General features: G+C 42.6%; 1 protein-coding gene across 1 annotated transcript; it reads left to right on the forward strand.

Annotated features, from left to right (window-relative positions):
• Positions 1-14,869: 14,869 nt before the first annotated feature.
• On the forward strand, positions 14,870-24,343 carry PPM1K (protein phosphatase, Mg2+/Mn2+ dependent 1K). Its single transcript, XM_010220028.2, has 6 exons — positions 14,870-15,446; positions 15,877-15,977; positions 22,070-22,235; positions 22,746-22,890; positions 23,593-23,727; positions 24,127-24,343. Exons 1-6 carry the CDS (start codon positions 15,007-15,009, stop codon positions 24,256-24,258), a joined length of 1,119 nt encoding a protein of 372 aa, XP_010218330.1. The 5' UTR covers positions 14,870-15,006; the 3' UTR covers positions 24,259-24,343.
• The last annotated feature ends 1,108 nt before the right edge of the window (positions 24,344-25,451 follow it).

Below are 25,451 nucleotides of genomic sequence, written 5' to 3' on the forward strand. Positions count from 1 at the left end.
TCTGCTGAATACTAGCACTACTCCCTGTGTGGGGAAGGGTATTAAAAACTGGCCCCTAAAAGCAACAAATGGAATAGGACAGAATAGCATCCAAACCATCCTTGCTAACTATGCTAAGTAGTCATGAAGCTGTTGGGTGAGGAGTGAGAGGGGGCACTAAACCATGGCAGCAAATACCACATGTCAATAGCATGTGGTAACAGATGGAAGAGCTCACTTCATGTCTCTGGTTCTGTAATGCTACTGTCATTAATATGCTTGGAGAATGACCTGCTGGAGAACTTGCTGGAGTTAATGGGGCATGGACACTCTTTAATTTGAACACCCTGGTGCTCCCCAGTATGTTAAGGGTAACAGAGGAATGCAACTTACTCCAGCTTCCAGCAAATTGCCCTCGGAAGACACTGACATCCATCAAAGCCATCTCGCCTCCTCCTTGGTGCAGAAAAATCTGGAGGCCCTGAAGTCCAGACTGGAAGGCAAATGGAACAAAAACCCTTCAGTCACCTAAAGTTTTGCACTGGTTGCATATTTCAAGTATGTGGCAGCTGGCTTTGCTGAACTGTTTTGGGGGGAAGAAAAATAATCTGGTTTCTCAGAAACAAACAGCATGCTGTTTGTCCTGCCATAACAAATAAGAGAATTTAATCTGGCAAAGTAGATAGGTACTCCAGAGGGGGGAAGAGGGGAGAGGGGAAAACAACAACAACAACAAAAAAAACTTTGGCTCTTTAACACGTCTCTACCTCATTTAGGAATTTGGTAGAGTTAAATGCAGTTCTCATATGGTGATTACTCCAATATATGCAGCTCAACACATGACCTTGATCCATTTTCCATTTATGTCACTGGAAAAAATCCTATTGTTACTACAGGATCATCATCACCAAGTGCTATATAACCTGCCTGGCTTTTTTTGTTTGCCTCCATGTGATGGGATAATGCTGGCCAATAGGTGAAGTGGCCTGTATACTGTACTTGGCTGCCTGAGTTACGGAAATATTTCTTATTATCTTTAATAGTTATTTTTTCTGATATCCTGTGGAGTTACGAAATTCTAATGATTCTTTTTCTCCTTCTACAGAGAGAACTGAAGCATGTTTTGCTCAAGCGGTGGTGTTCAGAAATGGGATGTTTTTGGGGACCCCAGGTCTGCTGAGTGTTGGATTACCTTAGAGCCAAAGCCTACTTCTGAGAGGGGAAAAGAAAATGCCCAAACACAAAGGTTAGGACAGGTTCCTTACTTGGTGCTGCTTCCTTCCTGGGCATGTTTTCCAGAGGGACTCTGTTTAGAGGCAGTTACATCTGGACCTTCACTCCAAGGCTCCTGCCTGTGGGAGCATTGCCTTTACTTGGGCCTTGGGGTTACCCTGGAAAACCAAACTGGAGCAAGGTATTTTAAAATTGGCTTTTCCAAATCCCTCTGTGGCACCCTGTAGCCAACCTCTACTGCAGCTGCTGATGGTAGAAATCATGCTATTGATGAGGTACTTCGCCACAGCAAAAATAAAACAAACAAAAAAAAACCCTTAAAACCTGCAGAAAGTCTCAGCAGTACTTAAGTATGTAGACTTGGCACTCTTCTTCTGTGTGGGGTTAGCATTCATCCTGTACTTTTAACCAAACAAAAATACTTTCTAATCTGACTCTGTGTTAGGAATTGCATGTCAGCTAAAAAGCTGTGTTACAGGTTGTGTTATGTGACTCTGCACCAGAGTCCAAGGTTGCTTAATGCGTGCTTTGCATTTTCATTAAGAATGACTAAGGGAGATGGACAGACAAATGTTTCTACTGCTTTCTGAGCTAGTCTGACTTTAATTTAAAAAAAAAAAAAAAAAAAAAAAAGGAATTTTGAGGGAATAATTCACTTGGCCTATTCCATTGGAAGTGAAAGGCTAAGACTTGCATCTACAGACAGCGGATAGTTTTGAGGGAAGAGGGATGTAACTAATAAAGGGCCTTATAAAAACACTGCAGCCTCTCTCATACCTCACCATGAACTTTTGCTACTGCCCAGGGTCTGCAGGAGCTGCAGATACTCACAAAGCTTAGACTCTACTTGGTGCTTTCTGGTGGTGTTCTGTCATGGCTCTTCAGCCTTCAAATATTCTCAGGCCAGCTTCATTCATGATGAAGATTTTATATTTATATTATTTGCTTATTAAATGTTATTTTTTACGGTAGGAAATAAATACATGTGAATTTGGGTATGTACCATATTCTGGGTGAGGTCTAAATTGAACTAATAAGGTCTGAGGCTGTTCTTATTATGAACCCTGAGAAAACTTGAACTACTCCTCTGGAACAACCTGGGCATCTCTCTTTTGCTTTCATCAGAGCCTGTGATGAATAAAAAGCAAACTGTAAATGTTCTTATTGCTTCTGGTGGCTTTTTGGACTCCAAGTTATTTGGCATGGCATGATTTCAAGCACTACCAAGTTAAGTGCTGCTTATGTGGCTGCTCATAGTCATCATTCAGTGGCATATTGCCCTAAGCTGTGAAATCACCACTTTCATTTCCCTTACTTTTTTCTTTTTTTCCTCCCAGCCTCTGGAAGGAGGGACCTCACAGTCCTTTTGCTAGGGGAGGAGGTTGCTAGAAAAGGGGCACCAGCCTAGAGAGGTTCCTCAGAGCTCTTGCTCACATGGCTGAAGTCACTTAAATTACAGTCCAAATCAGCTTTTGCTTGTGTTGCCGAACAAAATGGCACTAGATATCATGCTGAGCTATGAAAGCAATTTTTTTCTCTGTGAATTTTCCCTTTTAAGCTAATATGATAGCTTGGATAAAGAACATAAAGAGAAGATTTCTCTACTAATGTTTCAGAGGTGGTATTCAAGACTCCCAGTTCTGATCAAACCCCAGGAGGATTTATGTTATGGTTGTTGCAACTCTGTCCTTGTGTCCACGCTTCCTGAGAGATGCCCAGATCCATAGAAGAATGCCCATGCCACCCAGGCAATGACCTGCCCCAAGAAACACCAACACTATAAGTTATCTCTGTATTGATACTGGATTTTGCACTTGAACTGATGGGAATTGCCCCAGGAACACATAAATTACTGACATATAAATCTCATCCATAAATGCCAGCTCAATTTCTAGAATATTTTTTTCTGCCAGGAGACTCTGGAGATTCAGCAATTGAACTTCTCTGGGCCAGGTGATTCTTTTCTTCTCCTTTTCAGTTATAGGAGTCATTTTACTACTACTTGTGACTTTGTGGGAGGCAAGAATAAATTTTCTAGCATGTGGTACTCTGTTCCAAAGCTTAATCCACAAATACCTCAACTGTTTAGCCTTTAATGCAAAATGTACTGGTTAGTGTATTAACCAGCTATTATCAGCAAATATTGCTTGGGTACAGGTTCATCTATCCTTTCCTATATTCATGCACAAATATTTACCATTCAGCAATACTCACATCTGCTCAGGTCTTGATTTTATACAAACAAACAAAAAACCTCACCAAACTTAGTCCAGAATTTCTACACTCTGAGTGAATTACAGTGTATTTGTCTATCATCATCTACAATTGCACTTTGATTTTTTTCAGTAGTGAGAGTGACTAAATATCTTAATTTCTAGATAGCTGCAAATTTTCTTGGGAGGTAGAGGGGAAATAATATATACACAGTTAAAAATATAGCCTTAGTCTTGCATGTTTGCCTGGGTGTGCATACATATTTACAGAGCAGGCCTTTCTGTATATATTATTTTATGCCCAAACAGCAAAAATCTGCAAAATCAGTGTTTTCTTCAGCTGTTCCAAGAAGCAGACATCACATTGATTCAGGCTACTGGTGTTAGTTTAAATGTCATGTTTTCTTTTGAAGAAGAGGGAGGGTAACTGATGATTAGGGTTATAAACGAGGCATATGAGATGGCTTGTGAAAGAAGCCAGCTATACGCTTATCTGCAAGAGAGAATCCTCCAATGCTGGGGTTAATTCTCAAACTATGCTGCTCTTCTTTCTTAACTCTTTAAGCCACATGTTCTAACTGTAGTTCAAAAGAAACAGTGGAGTTAAATTCTCTGCAGTCATTTATGTGCATTTCTCCCCAGAAAGGACCAGAAGAAGGGAATAGCGATGCAGTCTCTTTTAAGGTGAGATTCAAAGGCAAGCAGATCCCCCCACCACACCTGCCTGGCCAAACCTACCCCTTTAGCATTCAGGAAAAGATGCTGGGGAAGAACTAAAAGGCAACTTCTTTCTGATCAAGCCTGTTGAGTAGCAATAAAAAACATATACAGCAATCTAAAAATCTCCACTGTAGTCCAGTTATTCCAGATACCCACCTGCACATTACCACAAACATGTGTTCTTGGTGTCAGACAACTAAGTCTCTAAAGTATAAATCAAAACATTAATTTACAACTCACCATCAAAAAGTTGCTGGAGATCATGTTCATTTCTACTGTTTACTTAAGCACATTGGAATTTTCAGGAATATTTTAGATTTGTCAGATGTGAAACATGCAAGTCAGAAATTGAATTCAGGTAGGTGTTTGAGTCTTAAACTCAACACAATACTGCAGATGTTCATTGACACTACCTGTGCTTTGACTGACTAAATATTGTATTTATATGAATCCAAGTTTCAGCCAGTCCAGGAAGAAATAAGGATAATGTTTCTAGGGCTTTGTCAAGTATTTTGAATGTAACTTGTGCAAAGTTAGTCTTCCTATGTGGCCAGGTGGTAAGCAATGTTTAATAATGTGCCATTTAAATAGTTAGTTGAAAGATTTTAACACAGCTGCTTTTCCAGAGGTTATAGAGTAACAGATTGAAGTTAGAAACGTGACTGCAGTAGCAAGTAGCGGCATCAGACAGTGCAAAGATGAACTAAGAGATGAATGGCCATAAGTCCTGTATAAATGGCAAAAAGCTGTATAAATATACCTTGAATAGGGTCTTGCAGGCGACCAGCACAGCTGTCCATCTGGTCTTGGTTCCTCTGCCTGAAATATTTGCCATCAGTGCCAGCATGGGTTCCTCAGGAAACTGCAGAATCTCCTTAGCTGCCCAAAGGCTGCAGCCCATACATAAGGGGTGCTGCACTCTAAAGCCATGGTTTGAGCTACAACATAAAGCAACATACTGGTAACTATTCACTTTAACATTTAACTTATAGTTCATATTATGAATTCACAGTGTGTGTTTAGAAATGAAGTTTAGGACAGAAGCAGAGCTTGGATACTGTAGGGAGGGAGGAAATGGGTCTGGAGAAAATGCAGAGGGGGATAAATAGGAAAAAGTATATTTAATTTGATGGAGCATATTGGTTGAGTCAATTCTACATGAGAGATCTTAGTGATGGCAATGTGAAAAAAATATTTATTTATTTTACTACTATGAGATATCCCTCCCCCACCCACAAAAAAAAGCGTCGGGGTGGGAGGGAAACAGCATGCATTGAGTGTCACTGACTCCTCACTGAAGTGTACAAAGAAGTGTTAGGGCTTGTGTCAAGAGTTTGTGGATGCAAACTCTAAATATAAACAGCATGCATTGTTATCTGTTGCCTTTTCATGCATTGTTATTTGTGGTCTTGCTTTTGCTTCATTCACTATGTAGAAAAGTCCAATTTGGAGAAGAGACACTTCACAGTGGTAGAAAAACATCTTAAAAGTTGGGGACAACCTGAAATATCAAATGATAGGACACAATCATGCATAGATGCAGTTGCACAAAATGATTCACTTGGAGTGTAGACAGAGGTGGATCTACATGGCAGGAAAACAAAGGGATTTATAATCAAGACCTGTGAGAATGCGCATGTCTGTCCAAAGAGTTGAGTGTAGCCTCTATGGTTTTGGTCTTTACCTGGGTTACACCTGGGACAGGATTGCCCGGACTTACCAGAGACTGGATGGAAATGTGCTTACCTCCTTGAAACTATCAATCTCGTGGGTAGATGAAGAAGAAAAGGCAAAAACAAAAGCAGCTCCTCCACCAGCTCTGGTCAAACAGAGCAAATAAATATGAAGAATTACTGTTTGCTCTGTTTATTCCATATATGGCACTCCTTTCAAGGAGTTTCTTATCAGGCATCTTGTCTTGACAAAGTTGCAAATAATGCTCTTAAATATCATCCTAAATATTTAATACAGTTCGAGTGAATAGATACAAGTAGAGTAAGTGCAGTTTGAGATTTAGCAGTGTAACCATGGCACCTACAGTTTCTGAGCAAAGCTGAATGAATGCAGTTGATCATCTCTTTCCTCTGTTTCCATGAAGTCAAGACAGAGCTTTTGCTTCAGCTGCTGATATCATTAGTTTCCTTTAGCTAAAGAGTTGAGGTGAAAAGGCAGAAAAAAATTAATTTACTGCTGAGATAAGAGGCTGCAGTCCTCCTGATTTCAACAGAGCTGTGCACTCTTGCATCAGAGGAGAATTTGGACCTGAAGCTTAGGACCTGTTTTGAAGATGAAATTGATATTTCTGAAAATAGTAAAGTGTTTCCATGGAAAGGTAGCTAATCTTATGGGGTTCAATGACTTGGCCTAGCCATTGGCAAGCTTCAAAATACTTTCCTGACTTTATTAGCTCCTGAGCAGGTATTATTTATTACCTTATGCAGCACTGTGCTGGCTGCTCAGCCTACGTGGCAACTCCTACATCCCCTACCAGGCAGGGGAGCCAGGCTGGCCTCTGCTTTCACCATACTGGACTCAGCACAGTTGTTCCTGTGGGTCCTCACACTCCTCCCTTGGAGCTGAGAACATGTTTTGCTCCTGCATCTTAGATGAGAAGCTAAGAGACCAAAATTGTGACTATTTGGTGATGTGCAGGGAAGTAACTTAAAGACTCATCTGTGGGCTTGGATTATGGCACCAGAAGAGTGTTTAGTTCTTTTATTTTATCTCATAGTACTGATAGAGTAGAAAAAAGGTGATTATTTCATCTCAGCTGACCCAGCAACCAGTTTATGTATCATAACTTAAGAGAGCAATTTTCAACAAACATGTTCAGAGGTCTTGTTTTTCTCTCAGCACCTATACAGTGTAAGCATCCAGCTGCTTGTTCCTATCCACCTGTCTCACAGAAACTATTATCCCCTTTGTACCCCAAACTATCTGAATTTAGAGACAGTCAAAATAATGTCCACAGGGCCAGACCTGGATTCTTCCCCTGAGGAGAATCAGTACAGGTGAGTCAACAATCTCCAGATAAACAGAATAATAAAGAAAAGAGAATGACTGAAATTGGATCTGCTCTAAAGATAAGACTAGTGCAGAGCAGAGTCCCTGTCTGAGCATCACAAGCACAAAATTTTGATCCAAGTCACATGAAATGCTTCACTACTAGCTTCTATGCTAATGATTTGGATACCAGAGCACCCTTCCCTCTGAAAATTGTATGTAAAAACACTACAGTTCTGAGTTCCCTTTTTCCATGATCCAAAGGTACATTAAAACAAATGCTTCTCTGACTACTTAACTCATAAAATGCACTTTTTGAAATAAAGGAAACCTTTTTTCTCCTACCTGAAATATAACAGTCCAGATGAAGGGGTAGGCAGGGAAGAAAATTTACTGTAAAGAAAAATGAAAAAAAAAATCCTGGTCATTACAGTACTTTGCTTTCAAACACATTGTCAAGCCCCTGACTTTTAGTAAATGCCAACCCTCTGTTCTTTTCTGTTATCAAGCAAAATGAAACAGAAATATAATTCGATAACGATCATCTGAGAACTCAGCACTCAACTTTAGGGTTAGGCATAACCTTACATTTCCTTGCAGGAAAATATTAGAAGATGAAAGACTATCACAAATAGCCTGCAAGTTCAAAGCCCCTGCTATGCAGCTCAGGTTCCCACTAATTTTAATAAGTCTACAGAGAGGAAAAATGGTAAAGCAGGCAACGATGGTGTACGTTAAACACAGATGAACCAGCTCACATGTGCTTTTACACACTGCATTATTTCTATGCAGTACTCTCACACCTGTGTGCTGAAAACACCCTCTAAAAGGCAAAAAAATAAAGAGCAAGCAACAACAAAAAAAACCTGCTGAGGCTTTTGTTCTGTGCTGAGCATTATTTTTATGACATCCATCTCTTCTGGGTGCCCAATGCTAAGTCAACATGAGGATTTTCAGAAAGCTCCAAATATTTTGATTCAGGTCTTAGAAAGTTTAGTAAAACCTGTTAGGTTCACTTACAGATACAAAATTCAATATAATAATTTACATTATAACAGAATACTACATTTCCTTTTGCATTTGGGACCTTTGGCTTATTGTTTTGCACACATCTATTTTTAACTCCGAGTGAGCATCTTAAGACTGACAAGAAGAAAAGCATGGCCAGGCAAGAAGCTCTCCCTGTTGATACATAGAGCAATATAATTAGGCATGCCTACAGAAATAAAGAATCAGCATGCCCTAGCATTTAAAGATTCCCATCAGAGATTAACTCATTTTATTTTTCAAATCACCTAAAAAAAAGATGTCTGCAACCTGGCTCCGAAGGTCAACAAATACGGGCTATTTTAGACCAATGCTGCAGCAACTTGCAGAGCCAAGGGCACTCACATTCTTTCTTTTTCTCTCTTGAAATCCTCCAATTTTAGCCTTGGCACAGAAGCCAGAGGAGCGGCCTGGCTCTCAAAACAACACAACAATTAAAGCATTAAAGGATTCTGTTGGTAAAATTTGGTATTGCCATTGCACACCAAAGCTCCGGCCTCTGGGAAGCCAGGACAGCCATGAGGGAAGGGCACCTCTGAGAGCAGGGGCAGGCGCTCTCCCCAGACTAGGCTAGATTTGCCTTGCAACCATTTTAGAGAAGCCCCAAGCTCTTTGCAGCAATCAAAACCTCAGGTAACCAGATCACAAAGGAAGGTTATTCCAACTTTTATTCCTGCTTTTTATTACTTTGGGGAAGTAACAAAAAGCTCTTACCATCTAGCTGGAAATACAGAGAAGCTCCTAGTAATAAACAGGCACCCATTGAAGCGCTCAAACCGACAACAAATGCCAAGGGAATGCCCTCAGCTCAGATAACATTCCTCACCTGACAAGCACTTTTCTTTAAGATGCTACAGCTGACTTAACCCTCAGGCATCCATGGCACCTGGGGAAGGCAATCCAAGTCAGAATGAATGAGTGAATAAGTAAATGTAATAAAGAAATAAATACATGTAAAGCTTTGAAGGAGAGGAGAAGTGTGATTCTGCATACTAATGGCACCTCAGCAGACTTCGTCCTTAACCCTGTTGCAGTCCAGTGTTCCTGTTGCTCCTAAGCATTCCATAGGGGACTGAAGCACAGATTACCTGATGTCCCAGATCCGAGAGCTAGATGACAGGAAAAGAATATGAGCTGGGCTCAGCATAGAGTTGTGCACCACAGCACGGGTTCTGAAACAAGTGTCTATTAATACTGCAAAGCTCGCGCAACCGCAGCACGATGCGTACTAGCACACGCTGCTCTCCAGCGAAGAGAAGTTGCTAAGGAAACCACTTGAAAGCTTGTTTTATAATATTTGCCATGTATTCAAACGCCAGGCTAATTTCCTGCTGCCAAATCAGAACAGGTCTTCCAAGGCCTTTAAAAATATTCTTTAATCCTTAAATTATGTTAGTAGTTCCTCAGAGCAGACAGAGGAGCAAATTCTTATGTAGGGTATAATCTTTAAAATAATGTTGCTGAAGTTAATCCACTTGTTCCATTGCACAACCATTGCAGAGATCAGATTTTTCAAATGTACATTTAAAATACAAAGCTATAATTACTGATATCCTAATGCTTCTGTTAAGCAGCAGTTCTAACTCACAGTGCGTAAGTCACACTGATTCAATTTCAAGGACGAATTCAACTTGCACAGCCAAAGTGCTATAAACAGAGAATGCCAAAGGCACAATATGAAGGGCTAGAAATATTCTGCTCTAACTTGTTTTTCCCCCTCTATTTGAAAGAACAGATGATTTGCTAGGTGCACAAACAGCCCAGAAAAAGCCTCTTCTTTCATTTTTTTTCCCTCAAGTGAATTGCCAGAGTATTTGCCTGAATATTACAAAGCCTTTTAGCTTCAGAGTAAGCAAAGCACCTAAGAGTGGGAGAGTATCAGGGCTGTCCAGGGTTGGATGGCAGCTCTGCACGCCTCCCCCACGTCATCTCTCCTAGTTTGGAAGAGCTGCTTTTGAAAACAGACAAGAAAAGCAGCAGCTCTTGCCAGTTGTTTGAAGGTCAGCGCTGCGAGTTTGGCCACTTCTCCCAAACCACGGGGTGATTTTTGGTCTCCACTGATCTGCTAGTAAACCTAGAGAGTACAGAGAGAAAGTAGCAAGGCCACAGTTTACCGTGTGTAAACTGCGAAGGGAAAAGAATAAAGCAGAAGGGGGAAAACTGGTCAGGAAAGTGATAGATTGACAAAACCAGATATGGTACACCAGAAAAGAGTGAGAAATATAATCTTGCAGGAGCAGAAATTCCTGGTTAAGAGAAGTGGAATCTAGAAAAAACAATTAATGTTCTAGGAAAAAAAGAGAGAGAGAGAGAGAAAGGGAAAAATAGCAGTCTGCTGCTGAAAACAAAAGCAGCATAATGCAAATCTCTCCCCTTTGGTATCTGAGGTTTTTCCCCATAGGTCTCTAACATCTCTTTGGACCTCTCCTACTGCTATCAGTGTATAAACAGAGACATAGGTTTTACAGGTTCATGTCCTGTTTTCATCCTCTGTAAATATCACCGTGCTAGTTCGAGTATATTTCTGCACAGACCTCTTCTTCCCAGGAAAGCTGCCAGGTCTTTTCGCGGTGCCACAAAGGCTAGTTTCCATGACACGTTGTTTTGTCTTGCTGAAGACCGAGGGAAAACCGGAATAATCTTTAAGAACAGCAAATAGGCTTGCTATCACAAACAGACTCACAGGGTCAAATTCAGTTCTAAAGGCTGAGTTAGACCCCATACATCTGGAAAGCAGAGTGCTCTTGTCTATGCTTGATGACTGCTTTTTGGACTGACGAAACTTGAAACCCGCCGGGTTTCCATTTCCAAGGTCTCTGGTCTCGGATTGGACAGCAGGAGGTTAACAGCAGAGCACGTTCCAAATGTTTTTGTAATGGGAGTAATCAGATTTTGTCCAAGATCAAAGCGTGTGTGTGTGTGTGGCACCACGCCACTCAAATGAGCTCTTTAAACTGCAATTTGGACATGTGTCAATGGAGGAGTCAGGGTTTTTGTTGTTGTCATCAGTGGGATTTTGTTGTTTGGGTTTTTTTTTTTTTGTCTTTTTTTTTTTTTTTTGGTTTTTCTTCCACAGAAACAGCTGCCATCAAAACGTACCTGCTGTGTTAACCCAGATATATAATACTAATGATGCTAACTATAGATACACAATCCCAAAAGCTAACAATGTTGTGGGGGCTTTAATTTATATATATTATTTCCCTCAGTGAAAAACAAACAAAAAGACACAGTCCTTTCTCTCAGGTTTCTATTTTCATCTACTGCTGTATTTTTCTTTAGGCTGTCTGGACACCTCCCGACGTGTCCCTCGGCCTCCCCTTTCTCACACCCAGTGCAGCGGGCGACGAGCTGAGGACAAAAAAAAAAAAAAAAGAAAAAGAAAAATTAAAAGAAAAAGGAAAAAGGAGGGGGAAACTAAATAAAGCGGAGTGGTGTGGTGTAAAGCGCACTGCGGTGCCTCGCGGCTCCCGCGCCCGCGCGTGACGTCGTCGCGACCGTTGCGGCCGTTACGACCGTTAGCGCGGCTCCCAACGGTGCCGAGGGGCGCGCGCGCGCGGCGGGCGGGGCGGGGGCGGCGGGGGAGGCTCGCCCGCCTCCGCCGCCGCCATTGGTGAGCGGCGAGGGGGGCGGGCAGCGGGGAGATAACAAAAAAAAAAAAAAAAAAAAAAAAAAAAAAAAAAAAAGGCATTTTTCACGGCGTGTTCTCGGGAGGCGCCGCACACGCTGCCCGGCTGCTTGCGAGAGGCCCAGGCGGGCGCGGCACGGGAGGAGGTGAGCGCCGCCGGCAGCGCCCGCGCCGCCATTTGGTGGAGGGGCGGCAGGGGGGCTCGCCAGGTGCCGTGGGGAGAGCGGGGCCGCCGTGAGCGCCGCGGAGCGAGCCCCTGCGCGGCGGAGCTCGGCTTGTTGCCGGCCATCCCTGCGGGGGCCGAGGGCCCCGCGCCCGCAGGCGCCGTCCGCAAGTGCCGGCGCTGCGGCGGCTCCAGGCGGGGTCGGCGCGGCCAAGCGCCCGCCGCTGCGCGGGGGCCTGGGGCATCTCCGCGGCGGTGCCCGTGCGCTGCCGGGGCGGGCACTGGGATCCGGCTAGCGTGGCAGGGCAGCGGGAGCCTCCGCGGGGGCTGCTCGCTCAGCCTACCTGTTCACAGGCCGCACCGGAGTGCGGTCTAAGTGACAGCAGTGCTCCCTCCGTGATGTTTTTACCGTCTTCGTTAATAGAGCTGGGGTAGCATCTAGCTCCCCAGGAAATAATTGCTTTTCCCGATCTATGTTCTGCAGCAATATTTCCTATTATTCTTTTATTACTTACTTTTATTCTGGAATGATCTTTTTTTTTCCCCACTGTCTTAAGGTTTCCGTGTGAGGTGTTTAGAAACAGCATCCAGGCTTCGGTCCCAAGCCACTGATTTAGCCACACTCCTTCGTGCACCTAAGACCTCACTATGCTGTGACCTGTCCACACTTGTTTTTGCTAATCGATTTACAGGACCCTCTACAGGATCTTGGAGGAAAAGGCTGCAGCAAAGACATCTCTTCCATCATGAAGAGGTGCTTGCATTAGGGAAAAAAAAAAAAAAAGATGCTTGTCCTTGTTAAGGGAGCGGCTTTCCTAACTTCCTGACTGGCTTCAATGACACTAAGATAACTGCACATCTTTTGTATGCATAGAATAGACTGATCGTCTGTATTTCAGACTGATTGCACCAATTTGCAATTACTAAGTAACAGCCAAAACCCCTCTCAGTAAATTCATACTGTCAGTGTAGTTTATGATTCAGGTGTGGGAACAAAAATATGCTGTTGTGATTAAAACGAGATCTTAATCTACAGAAATATCATATAGGACTGACCACAGCTGTGGGGTTTGGAAAGCAAGCCATGTATGTGTTCAAAATTGTAAATTCATCTCTCCTTTTTTTTTTTTTTTTTTTTTTTCTGGCTAGCAGTCTGGAAATTTTCCATCTGCTAGGAAGCAGCCTCCTGTAAAAGGGGCACTGCAGAACTTGAACTAGTTTAATCATTCACTTTAACTACTATGGATTTCTGTATTTGTCTACAGGAACAGGTTTTTTAAATTAAACATGTACAAATTAACAGATCAGATGGAGCACCTCAAGAAAGATTTCCATCTATAGCTTTCTCTCATGGATTTTGGCTTTAACAGTAGTACCATTTTTTATACCTTTTTTTTTTTCCTTCCCTGCATGTCCTTGCTCTGTGTTTGTATACGTATCAGTTGTGAAGGCACAGACTGTTTGTTCTATGTACAGCTGGGATCCTATTCCTGGCTTGCCAAGGCACTTAAAAAGCCAAAGCACTGTCAGTATTTACACTTGTCTGGAAGCAATGGGCTTTTGGGAGGTGAATACAATAGGAAACAAATATTAATTAACTCTGGATTTTAGATTAATCTTATGATTTGTACTGTGAATAAAGCAGAAGCTAAATCTTCTATCAAGCAGACAGAAGGGAAACCAAGTGTAGGTTTTGTAAATTGGCAACTTTTGTTGTGCTGTGTTTCCCAGAGGGAAGTTAACATGCTGATGTTTTGGGCAAGGAGTAACAAAAAAGAGCAAGACAAAAAAGTGAGTAGTAAGGATACTTGAGTACCAAGGACACTGACTCAAGGGCAAAGGGGAAACACAATGGTAACATGTTGCAGACATCCTGCAATAAAATGGAAAATTACAAATTTAAATCCATTTTAGTTAAGCGATCTTGGAGGGCAGACTGTACTACTCTGGTGCATGGCAGCATCTCTGGGATGTATTTGTTGCTCTTGCTTCTGGATTATGTCAGAGCTTCTGTGCAAACAGAGTAGCAATGCTGCTACTACAGCATTGATCATTACAAATTGCCTCCCAGCGTGTTTGACTTTCATCAGGTTGACTGTTACTCTACAAACAGTAAAGCAAGCAAATCTTTCCACATCTTCCAGCATGTGAGATGCATCAGCATTGGTGCATTTTTACCTATGCAGAGTCAGAAGGTGTTTTTTCCATCTACTTGGGCTAGAGAAAAGATCAGGGAAACTGGTAGAGGCTCTTGCTTGTCTGTGCTGGCCAAGGACATACATTTTGGGGTTGTGCAATAGAGGCCAGACAAAACAGATGGAAGTTTGTGTGTGTGCTAGTATACCTCCGTGGACACACACTTAATGGACATTGTCACATAGCCTCAAAACATACAAGTCACTTTACAGTCTGCTTTTTAAAGCATTGCTGAAGTCCCGAAGAAATGTGGCAGATTTGAATACCACACTTCTTGTGTAGATTGAAAAGTCAACCCTTGAAAATCTAGGCAAATCTAGGCAAATATATTTTTCCCTCCTGGGAGCCAGAGTGCAGATACTTAGCAATTGTATGCTGAAAAACATGCATTATATTCTAATCCTCACCACACCACCTGGTAGAGTTTTGACATTTAAGCTGACATGGCGCAAATTCCTTACTGCTAAGGTTTGCTCCATTCCAACCTCTGCAAAATCAGGGTATTGTTGTGCGGGTGGTCAGCAGAAATGCCTTACCTTGATTTATCTGCAGTACTGCCCATCTGAACTTCCAACTGGGGGCTGCTCCATGCAGGATTGTTCTGTGGTGAGTCATGCAGATAGCTTTTGGGAGGCAGTGCTGTGCTATGTATGAGCAGCGGGCTCTGGCCATGAAAATGTTTCCTGAATGATGTAACCTAAAATTCCCCTTCCTGTGCCTCTTGTTTCCTGATCAGTTCTCTCATTGTTCTTGAAGACATTCCAGCAGCTGCGTATCTTGTACTCCTACTCTTTTATTCCTACAAATCTCTGGGAAGACAAGTGATGTCAACAGCTGCTTTAATTAATTTGGTTAGAAACGGAGGGTATCAAGCAAGGAGGAGAGCCCTGCTGACATCCCGCCTCTTGCAAGACGAGAAGCGCCCGACAGCCGTGGGCTACAGCTCCGTCTCTGAGCGCCGGGCTTCCCGCTTCGATGCCGATGGCAGCGGGCGCCCCGCCACATGGGACACCTTCGGCATCTGGGACAACCGCATTGACGAACCCATTCTCCTCCCGCCGAGCATTAAGTATGGGAAGCCGATCCCAAATGTCAGTCTGACCAATGTGGGCTCCGCTAGCCATATCGGGAAGCGGAAGGAAAACGAAGACCGGTTTGAATACGCTCAGCTGACAGACGACATCCTCTACTTTGCAGTGTATGACGGACATGGTGGGGCAGCAGCAGCTGACTTCTGTGATAAGTATATGGAAAAATACATTAAGTAAGTGTGCGCCATACAAATGCATGGCATTTGAATTCCAGCAGAGCCTCCTTCCTTAGAACTGAAAAGGAACCTGAGGGTCACAGATTGCCCCTCGTTGTCACTGTCATCTAGTCCAATGGGACAGCAGGAACACGGGACTGGAACAGTCTCTGTTGTGCGGGACATGGTACAAACCTGTCATCCTGCACGGTTCTTGCACGCACACACAAGGGCAAGAAAACATGTGCTTTTAGCTTTGCAGATCAGAAGCAAGATGATAAGCTGTCATATTTATTTGCAAAACCCTAACGTTTGCTTACAGTGCAGATCAGTAATTACATCATATTACTTTACTATAATCAACTGTGACTGAATGCATGCAGAGAGGAAATAATTCTTTTGAGGAAAGAAATTATTATTATATATATATTTTTAATTTTGTTTCCAGAGAATTTCTTACTCAGGATAAAAACTTGGAAAATGTTTTGAACAAAGCTTTTCTAGAAATAAACAAGGCATATGAAAACCATGCTCATCTGTCTGTTGATGGTAAGTAACAAATATTCTGCTCTTGGCATGAGAAAATGTTTTTTCTTATTTGCTCAGTTGTTTTGTATTAAGACTTCTTGAAAAACGCTTAAAAGAAATCTTACTTTACATAGATTTTTGCTCTAATCACTTACTGCAGATGAAACAATCATGTTGAACTTTTTAAAATGAGAACGCTATGAAAAGTCTAAATGCAATTTACTGGGGAGTTATTAATCTAAAGCTTAGCATAAAGTTGTTATTTTTGTGTGTATAAGGAAGGGTGTCTACAGTTCCCCTTTCTGACTCAGCAGCTGCGACTGAGGAGGTACGCAGGCCAAAATTGATACAATAGATGTTGCTCTGCACAAACAGAATGACAAGAATAGGTCTGAAAGCGAAGGAGAAAGGCAGCTGGAGAATGAGGTTGGCTGGGGCAGGGCTGGCACGAGCCCTTTTAGCCTCTTCACTCTTGGCTGTGAATCAGGGTCTTGCATATATGTCTAGAGACTAAACAGAGCTGAAGTGTAGTTACAGAAGCCAGGGTTTAGAACGAGCAACTTGGGAAAGGGGGAGGTGACAGAGGTTAAAGTCATGATTCTCTGTCACTGGAGTTTCCTCAGCATTAAGACACTATTTCAAGAGTCAGCTGCACCCGTCTTAAACTGCCCCAGTGTCGGTGCAGGTGTTTACAACACAGTTGAGGTTGTTTTAGAAGAGCAGACTTTTTAAGAGTCTTCCTTCCAAGAAAGAAGTGAAACCAAACAAGTCCTCTTGTGACTGAAATTATACTGTGTTCCTGGGTTACTTTCCTTCTGAATGAAAGCAATAAATTACTAGAACTGTTTCCTGTGCTTAATAACCAGCCATACAAACCTGGTTAGACTCCTAGGAAACGTTTCCTGGCAGGACAGGGAGTCTGGCTGCTGCAGCATGGTGAGCAATGTAAATCCTTTCTCTTACCTGGTGCAAGCTGAGGTACTGGAAAAAAAGTCATAAATCCTGAAATACATCTCAAAAAAAGAAAAAAAAAAAAGAAAAAAAAAAGCAGAATTAAATCTTTAAACTTTGTTAACAAGATAGCTCTTGCTTTTGCTCATCTAAGTGGCCTTTGTTTCTTAACAAAGTGCCTTAAGCAGAACTGGAAATCCTACTTGGTACGTTATTCAATTATTCTGAAAATGGTTTCTGATACAGCGTTTTGTAGAAGAACTAGATAACAAGAGTATTCCACAGACAAGTTCTGCAGCAAGCTGAGTATTTGGAACTGCTTATAGAGTATTATCGTACTATTTAACTGGATGATAACTGAGCTACTTCATGAAAATGCCAACAAATTTACCCAAACAGCAGCTAAACAGCACAGTTACAAGATCCTGGACAAACTCCCTTCATTAAAAAGCCTTGAGGTCAAACAAAATATTGGTGCAAGGCACTGCTTACAGCCTCAAGGTCCCATTTTGTAAAGCACCCAGTGCTTCTTTAGGTAGATTTTAGACAAGCTCTCCCAGGAACCTGTCAATGAGAATGTGCCCAGCTGAAAACCAAGCTATAGGGGAAAAGAGTGGAGTAGTAAGACGTAAAAATGAATAGAGATGTATGAACAAAGTGAACTCACATATCTGCTGTTGAAAATTTTCAATTCTTTGTTGACTAGTGTGGGTATTTTTGTTGTTGCCGATTTGAAAGTTGCATAAAAGTCAGTAGCTTTATTTGTGTCCTGGTTAGAAGCCTAATTCCAAAGAGATTTGGCAGCAAACCTTCTGATTAATTGTGGCTATTCTAGATGTGACTGAAGAGCGTTGCTCAAGCTTCTTGAAAATGGTGGTGGTGATGGTGGAACTCTGGGTGTCCAGAGCGCACTGGATGAATCCCAGGACTGACTGCCTTTTAAAACACTTCTCTAGGTGACAAAGTGGAAAATTATAGTTTAGTGTTGTTCTGGTAGCTCATTCTGCCAGCGTCCACTCCTTTTACTGTGTCTGGAACTCCAGATCTGCACTTTTTAAACATGTGCCCAACTTGGAAAGTGTTTGAAAGTGTATGAAGGAGCATGACTCCCGCAACAAGTTCTAGTAGCCAAAATTGCAGGTATTTTGGACATTATGCTTATGATAAGCTTTTTTTTTCCCTAAACAGTATTACAATGTAGCACAATGTAACAGGCTAAGAGGTGTACATTCTTAAAGCATCTGACCCTTTCTTTGAGGTTGATGCCTTCTGAAGGTCACTTCCTTGTGCCAGAATATTTGACACTATACTTGAAAAATACCCAATGCAATACTTTCTTTGAGGTTCCAGTAAAAATTAAAGATGTATGTCGCAATACCACTCCTTGTGTCTTGTGTGCAGGATGACTAGTGCTGCTGGACTGCTGTCCTGGCCTGCGGTCCATTCCAGTATCCCCTCTGATAGTGGTCTGTACAGGATGCTTCACGCAGAAGCACAAGAAACATGCTGTAAGCAGATCTGGGATAATGTGTCTTCCACATATATCCTTTCTAGTTGTTAACAGGTCAGATATCTGCCTGAGCCTTGAAGCATGATGTCTGCCATCTCTTCAGAAATGCATTTTCATTCACCTTCACACATTTAAATACATTGAGTCACTTTTAAATCACTGTTAAAGTTAAGTATGGATACACTAGAGGATGCTCATGTCAGACAGACACATCATTACCCACGAGACAACCATTACCACAGATGGACAAAACTTTCTGGTATTTCTGAATAGCACTAACCATGTATATGTAAGGGGTGAAGAGGAATAGAAATAAACAAGGGAAGCTTGCGGAAATTACAGCATCGCACGGGGAAAGAGAGCACATTAGACAGGCTAGTTTTCTAAATACAGCATTTCTCAAAGGAAGAGCAGCTGTCATGCCCTAGTGTGTCCTCCTGCTGCTATTCCTTGCAGGCACAACCTCGTATTCGCGGCACAGCACCTATCCATCAACCTCCATCTTCAGTGTGTTCAATTCTAATTGCACCAGCCACTCACTTCTGGAATAGCCACCTTATTAAAATACAGCCAAGTGTTAACTGTAGTGCTTCTGTGTATGCAGAAAAGATATTTGTCGAATCTTATGGTGCTGAGCAAATAGCAATAGTCTTTTGAAAATAACTGAATGAAAAAGTTTTAAAGTTACCATTCAAAAATGTGATTATTCTTTGAATATGTTAACCTGCAACACTGAGGAAGAGAGAGCTGCAGAAATTATACTTAAATATTACACTAAGCCATCACTAAAAAGACAGCCTTTTATCCACAGGTCTTGGTTACTATCTAATCAAGTTAAAGATGCTCATTACAGTATTATGGGAGTGTTTATTTTGCATGTTTTCCCATGGCTCAGGTGAAGCCATATGTTTCTATTCAGCACATTTAAAATGGCCTCAAGTTGGCACTTGTCTGAAGTGCCCTTCCCTGCCACCTCCAATTTTTGATTCATACATAAATCAGCTTGAGAAACAGATTGGACCATATTCAAGTGTGGCCAAACTGAACACTACACAATTCACAAGGACTTCCTCCATCACCTGCAAAAGAAAGTGCAGGCAAACCCAAAGCAAATCCTACAGTTTTGCAGCCCTTGTTCTTTCACCTCCAGTGTTGCAGGTTTACTTTGTTTGAACGAAGTCCCTGGGTGAATTTCCTATTTGCCTCTGTGTACATGTTATTTGTGGCAGACACTGTACCTGGTCAGCAGCTCTAGAACTGGAGGCCCTGGACACTATATGCTGGGCTTCAGTGGAAAGAGAGATCTGCTTAATTTTGTCCCAGGTGAAGGAGTCCAGCGGTTCCTAGCCTGGACTACTGGAAGGTTCCCACATCCTCTTTGTCACATTAGTTGAGATGACTTGCAGTAAAAGTTGTCCAGTGAGTGTTAAGAACCTATTGAAAGATCTTAGTTATATAGTGATATTGTCAGTAAGAGAGAATAAACTCTTCAGTTGTTAAAACAATGTATGTGCCGATGCAACTTATTATTAAATAATCTAGAAGCAGTAGCAGTAAAACATTAGACCTTGCATCCCATCACCATTCCTGTGTTTTGGAACTGTGCTAAAAATGAGGTAATTCCTCTAGGCTAGCTAAATCCATATTGCTCCTTTACCCAGATCATAAACTAGATCCAGGGAAGAGAACATGAGTGGAATTCATTGTTCCAAGCAATAGCATTTAACTAATAAACATTTGTAAAGCATAAGTTACCATAAATTGTCTGCACAGTATCTGTGACTGGTTCTTTGATAACATTCCTTGACATGGAGATAGCAGCTCTTTTGGTTTTGTAAATTTTTTCTTTAAGGATGTATATTCACCCGAATCACCAAATGTTTAAGGTCATTCATGATTTAAACCCTACCAATCTTGTCTTTTACAAGGATAGCATTTATTTGTCAGCATTGTTCCAAAAACTAGGAATGATATGGGGCACTAGTGGCAGTTCCTTATTCATTTTAATTTCTAAATCAAATGTATTTTCTGTGAAATAAAAAGTAGTTTTATATGGGATTTTCATTTAACTTATTTTAATTATTTAGCAAAAACAGGTATTTTACTGGCTCTACTAAAATTTCTAATCATAGTGCTACTTGTGTCTTATTTTTGTAACACACCTCCAAGTGAGCTTGCTCCAGAGTAATCTGAAGTCCTTGCTTCAGATTACAAATAGGATATTAGCACTTACCTGAATACGTGGTGTTGTACGCTGTAGTCTTCATAGCAGCCATATCGTAGTCCAAGATTGGGCGTGGATATGGCTGATGCTCACGATCAGCATTTTGGTTAAGTGTACAGATAAACCAAGTCTTCATAGCAGTAATAATACCTGTTTAAAAGAATTACACAAGCTTAGTTTAGACTATGTTGTGACGATTTTGTTTGTTTGTTTTGTTTCATCAGCTCACTGCTTTCACATTACAACAAGGCTCAATGCATCTCTCAGGGCTTTGTGCATCTTGAATTTCCTACCAGCCCAGTTTTCCAGGGGTGCTGAGTGCTCACAGGATTGCGGGGTGGACACCGAGACCCCAAGCTCACCAAGCCTCCGCAAACGTGCAGGGGGACGTCCTGAGAGCTGTCCCCTCCCTGGCTCAGAGCTGAAGGGTCAGAGGAGACAGTGCACGTAGTTGTAGCTGAGCTCTAGGGAAGTGGCGGAGGGAGGATCTTTCCAGCGAGATGATGAAATTGAAACCAGAAGGCCTTAGATTTGATGTAATCCAGTCAGGACCCTAAACGCAGTCAGGCAGCTCAGATTACTTCTCTGCCTGGCAAGAGGAGAGGGCAGCAGCTGAGAGACTGTCTTGCCCTTTAGACAGTGAATTTATATCCCTTTCGAGCGATCCTACCAGTGCCTGTGGCGGATTGCCCAGAGGACCAGGGCCAGCTGAGTGGCTCAGTTTGCAGGTGCAAGGCCAATCAGGATCCAGGTTCACCTCCAGACTGGGACCTTCAGCAGATTGACAGGGTTTGAAAAGAGCAGAGGCCCCTTCTGAAAAAGACCTGTGTCTGCTGGCTGAACCCTCTGCCTTTTGGCAAGTCTGTCGGAAACTCTCCAAAGGGAGACTGTAACAGCTGGGAGAGCAACTGGAGTATCCCAGAGACTGGGGCAGGGAAGTTTCTCATCTAGAGGAACTATATGCAGCTACATTTCGGGTTAGTGAATTGCCTACTTCACCTCCAAACAGAAGGGAAGATTTGTCAGCTTTATGGTGGGCAACACCTGCAGTTCACTGCGCCCAGGCATGAGAATGAAATCCAAGTACCTTCAGATGCACTATTGGAACAGGAAATATGTTTGCTACAACCTGAAGAGAAACTACCTGACCTGATAGTACTTTTATTCTCTCGCCCTTTTGCATGGAGCCATGTTGTTGCACAGAAATACTCACCCTTTCCACTCCTCCTCTTCTCCCTAGCCCTACATGCATGTTTGTTTGCTGTACTTTCTGAATATAACTTTAGTTTAAACTTTAAAGCATTACTTACTGATAACACAGAGCACAGGTTGTCTTTGTTTTCTCAGTTGATACTATTGCTCTGTTACACATGGTGCTATGCTTTTGGGCAGTTTTAAACCCCCCTTTTTTTGGTGTGATGTTTATAGCAACTGTGATGAATGCTGGCACCACTGCAACAGTGGCTCTGCTCCGGGATGGGATTGAGCTGGTTGTGGCAAGTGTGGGAGACAGCCGTGCACTGCTGTGTCGAAAGGGGAAAGCCGTGAAACTCACCATTGACCATACTCCAGAAAGGAAGGAGGAGAAAGAAAGGTACCTGTCAGCTGATTTTCTGGCTTCCTTGGGACTGGCCTTGGTCAGGCTGTGCTTTTGTTCCTGTTCTGCAGCTGGGTTGGGCCTGGAAAAAAAAAAAACAAATCATAGTTGAACAAAATGCCTGGGATTGACATCTACCAAAAGGTGGCACAACTCCACTTAGCTTGTTTATGTCAGTTTAGAGGATTGAGGACCTGGGGAAAAATACACGAGCATAAACTGTTATGGTAGTAAAATCTGTGCAGGACTAGGCTCAAGGACTTGTTCAAAACTGCCAAATTTGAGTTAAGATTTGAAGCCATGTACTATGGTTGCCAGGTTGGGGCTTAGCCTGCAAAACCACATCCCTTCCTTGGAGCACTTCAGATAGCAAAAGCCAACTCTCAGTTTCCCAGTTTAGGTCTTCCATACCCTATTCTACCTCTGCAGACAGTGATAGAAATTGCAGCTAGGGATGATAATCAGAATCACTAATTCAGATTTCCTTTCTCTCTTTCCCCTGAACAGGATTAGGAAGTGCGGTGGCTACGTTGCCTGGAACAGCTTGGGACAACCACATGTGAATGGTAGACTAGCAATGACACGGAGCATAGGAGATTTGGATCTTAAAAACAGTGGAGTGATAGCCCAGCCAGAAACAAAACGGGTTCAGGTAAAAGAAGGCCTGGTTAACAGGAACAGCAACGCTTGGATTAAGGGGCCACACAGGTATCTGATGCAGGAAGTGTCCACACAGCATGTGCCCAGTTGGAACCCAATGGCCATGCTTCGATTTTCAATTATGGCAAAGTAACCAGAAACTAATTTGAAAGTCTTCCAGATTTACCCTAATAGGACAGAAGGAATAAATAAACATTCCTGATTGATAAGTTCGGCCAAATTAACTTTTAAATCCAACTTACCATAGTATCAGACATGAGGGAAGGAAGGAAGGAAGGAAGTAAACAAAACCTGACGGCTAGACCAGAGTTTAGTGAGATGACCATGTCTGCCATGAAATCCTCCTTTTAAGGAAGCCTGTCACTTATTTGGCAGTATATGCATCTGGGCTTTTGGCCTCAGAATATTTGGAGGGTTATTTTCTAGAACCAAAAGCCTTTTCAAATGTTTTCCTCCAGTAGGAGGAACACAGTCTGTTTCTGATGCACATGCTGAAGAGTTTGAAGGGCTGCCTTAGGCTACCAGGTGTGGGAGGGTCCCTGTAAGACCTTATGCACAAAGCAGGGGAACATGCAGCAACCTCAAAGTGCTCTGCAACAGAGGGAAAAAAAAAAAAAAAAAAACCAAAGCCATTTTCCAGTTTACCTTGCAGTGCTCTGTTAATTTTCACCCACCCTGTATGCCTTTGTTGCAGCTGCACCATGCGGACGACAGCTTCCTGGTCCTTACTACGGACGGCATTAACTTCATAGTGAACAGCCAGGAGATCTGCGACTTCATTAACCAGTGCCATGACCCAGCTGAAGCAGCCCATGTGGTAACTGAGCAGGTAAAGGCAGCCTAGACTTGTGATTTAACTGTGCTAGCTGAGATGGTCACTGCTCCAGCTGTCTGTCCTTTTCTTTCCCTGGACCTTGCCACATCCTTGCTAGGACGTCATTTCAGTTTATGTAGTTAGGTTATGATCCACTGAACTGCACAGGGACTGTAACTGCAGTTTATTCCAGTCATCAGCATAGATGGCAGTGGGAAATACTTATTACAATTTCTCACAGTGACATGTCATATAGAAAGCTCAGTGGCATGCAGGAACCCGCAGTGCCAGAGCTGATAGGACTCAAGGAAGTGTAGGTCCTTGTGACCTGCTGTCCCATGTGGAGTCTGGTCCTTGTTTCCCTTTCACCGAAACCACAGGGTTACGATGCTGATTGTTTGTTTCTCCCCTCAGGCAATACAGTATGGCACCGAGGACAACAGCACCATTGTCATAGTGCCGTTTGGAGCATGGGGTAAATACAAAAACGGCGACATCAACTTCTCCTTCAGCCGCAGCTTCGCCTCCAGCGGGAGATGGGCATGATGGCACAACTGTCTTTTCCTGCAATAATCTGGACACAGAGTACCACAGCAGAACAAATCCGTCTGTTCATAGGTTGACTCGCTGTCTTGTCTTCGCAGTGTTACAGAAGATGCCACTGCTCCCTTGGTGGGCAGCGCCTTGTTGTTGCTTATGGCTGATCGTGTTTTACCATTTATTTATTCGAATCAGCACTGAGGCAGCTAGGTCTTCATATTTCTGGTCCCAGTAACTCTTCATACCACCTTGTTCATGTAGACAAGGTTCTAGGCTCTCATGCTAGGTTGGAGGTTGTGCACAGTAGTTTCATGCCAACGCATCTTACCTAGTTATTACCTTAGTTATTTAGCAGCTGTGAAAGTCTAAGACTCTGAGCCATCCACCAATACACAGGGGAACAAACGCACAGTTTTCGTAGCAAGACAGAAGGCAGATAAGTTGTGTCCTCTGCTGTGCAGCCACCCAGAACTCTGTGCTTCAGGAGAAGCAGGTGAAAAGTAAGGGGGAAGTTTCAGGACGTAATCAGCTGGCACCTCAATCCTGATGCCAAGGGCACTGGGTGTACCTGACATTTTTCCTAAGACAGTGCTGCTTTGCAGGGCTTTTGCTCTCGCCACGGGGAATTGTGATCCTCTGGCTCCAAGGGCATGGAGCGCACTGTGGGAAGGGAACATCTCCATTGGATCTGAAGCCTGTGCGGTTTCTGTGGACCACGGAGCAGCCCCCTTTCTCTGTTCTCTTTGGTGTGCCAGTGCTTGACATAAGCACATAGGAGGGAAAAAGGTACGCATTTTTGAAATCCAGAGACTCTATCTTTTGTTTCTTCTTCTTCTTTTTTTTTTCTTCTTCTTCTTTTTTTAAGCTAATTTGAGGGAATTTTCTAATCATAATTCTTTGGATGTGTAAGACAGGAAAGTTCATTTCTTCATAAATATATGAGGATTTTCCTGCCCTCCATTGAAGATTTTTAGTTCGTTGTGATGTCCTGTGTATCCTCACGGTGTACAGGGAGCTGTAAAATGCACAAAACAAACAAGCTAGGGAAAGGGGAGAATTTTGTTAGCACAATTTTTGTGAGCTTTGGGTGGTGCCACATAGTAGATGACAGATCCTTGGCTAGCAAAAGTAGTCTTGTGCTCACGGAGAGAACATCCATTTCCTCTTCCCTTTTTGGAGGGGGTCTGGGCCCACGGAGG

The sequence above is a fragment of the Tinamus guttatus genome, unplaced genomic scaffold (assembly GCF_059628265.1).
Source record: "Tinamus guttatus ecotype Peru unplaced genomic scaffold, ASM5962826v1 Tinamus_guttatus_pri_ptg000140l, whole genome shotgun sequence".
Classification (NCBI taxonomy): domain Eukaryota; kingdom Metazoa; phylum Chordata; class Aves; order Tinamiformes; family Tinamidae; genus Tinamus; species Tinamus guttatus.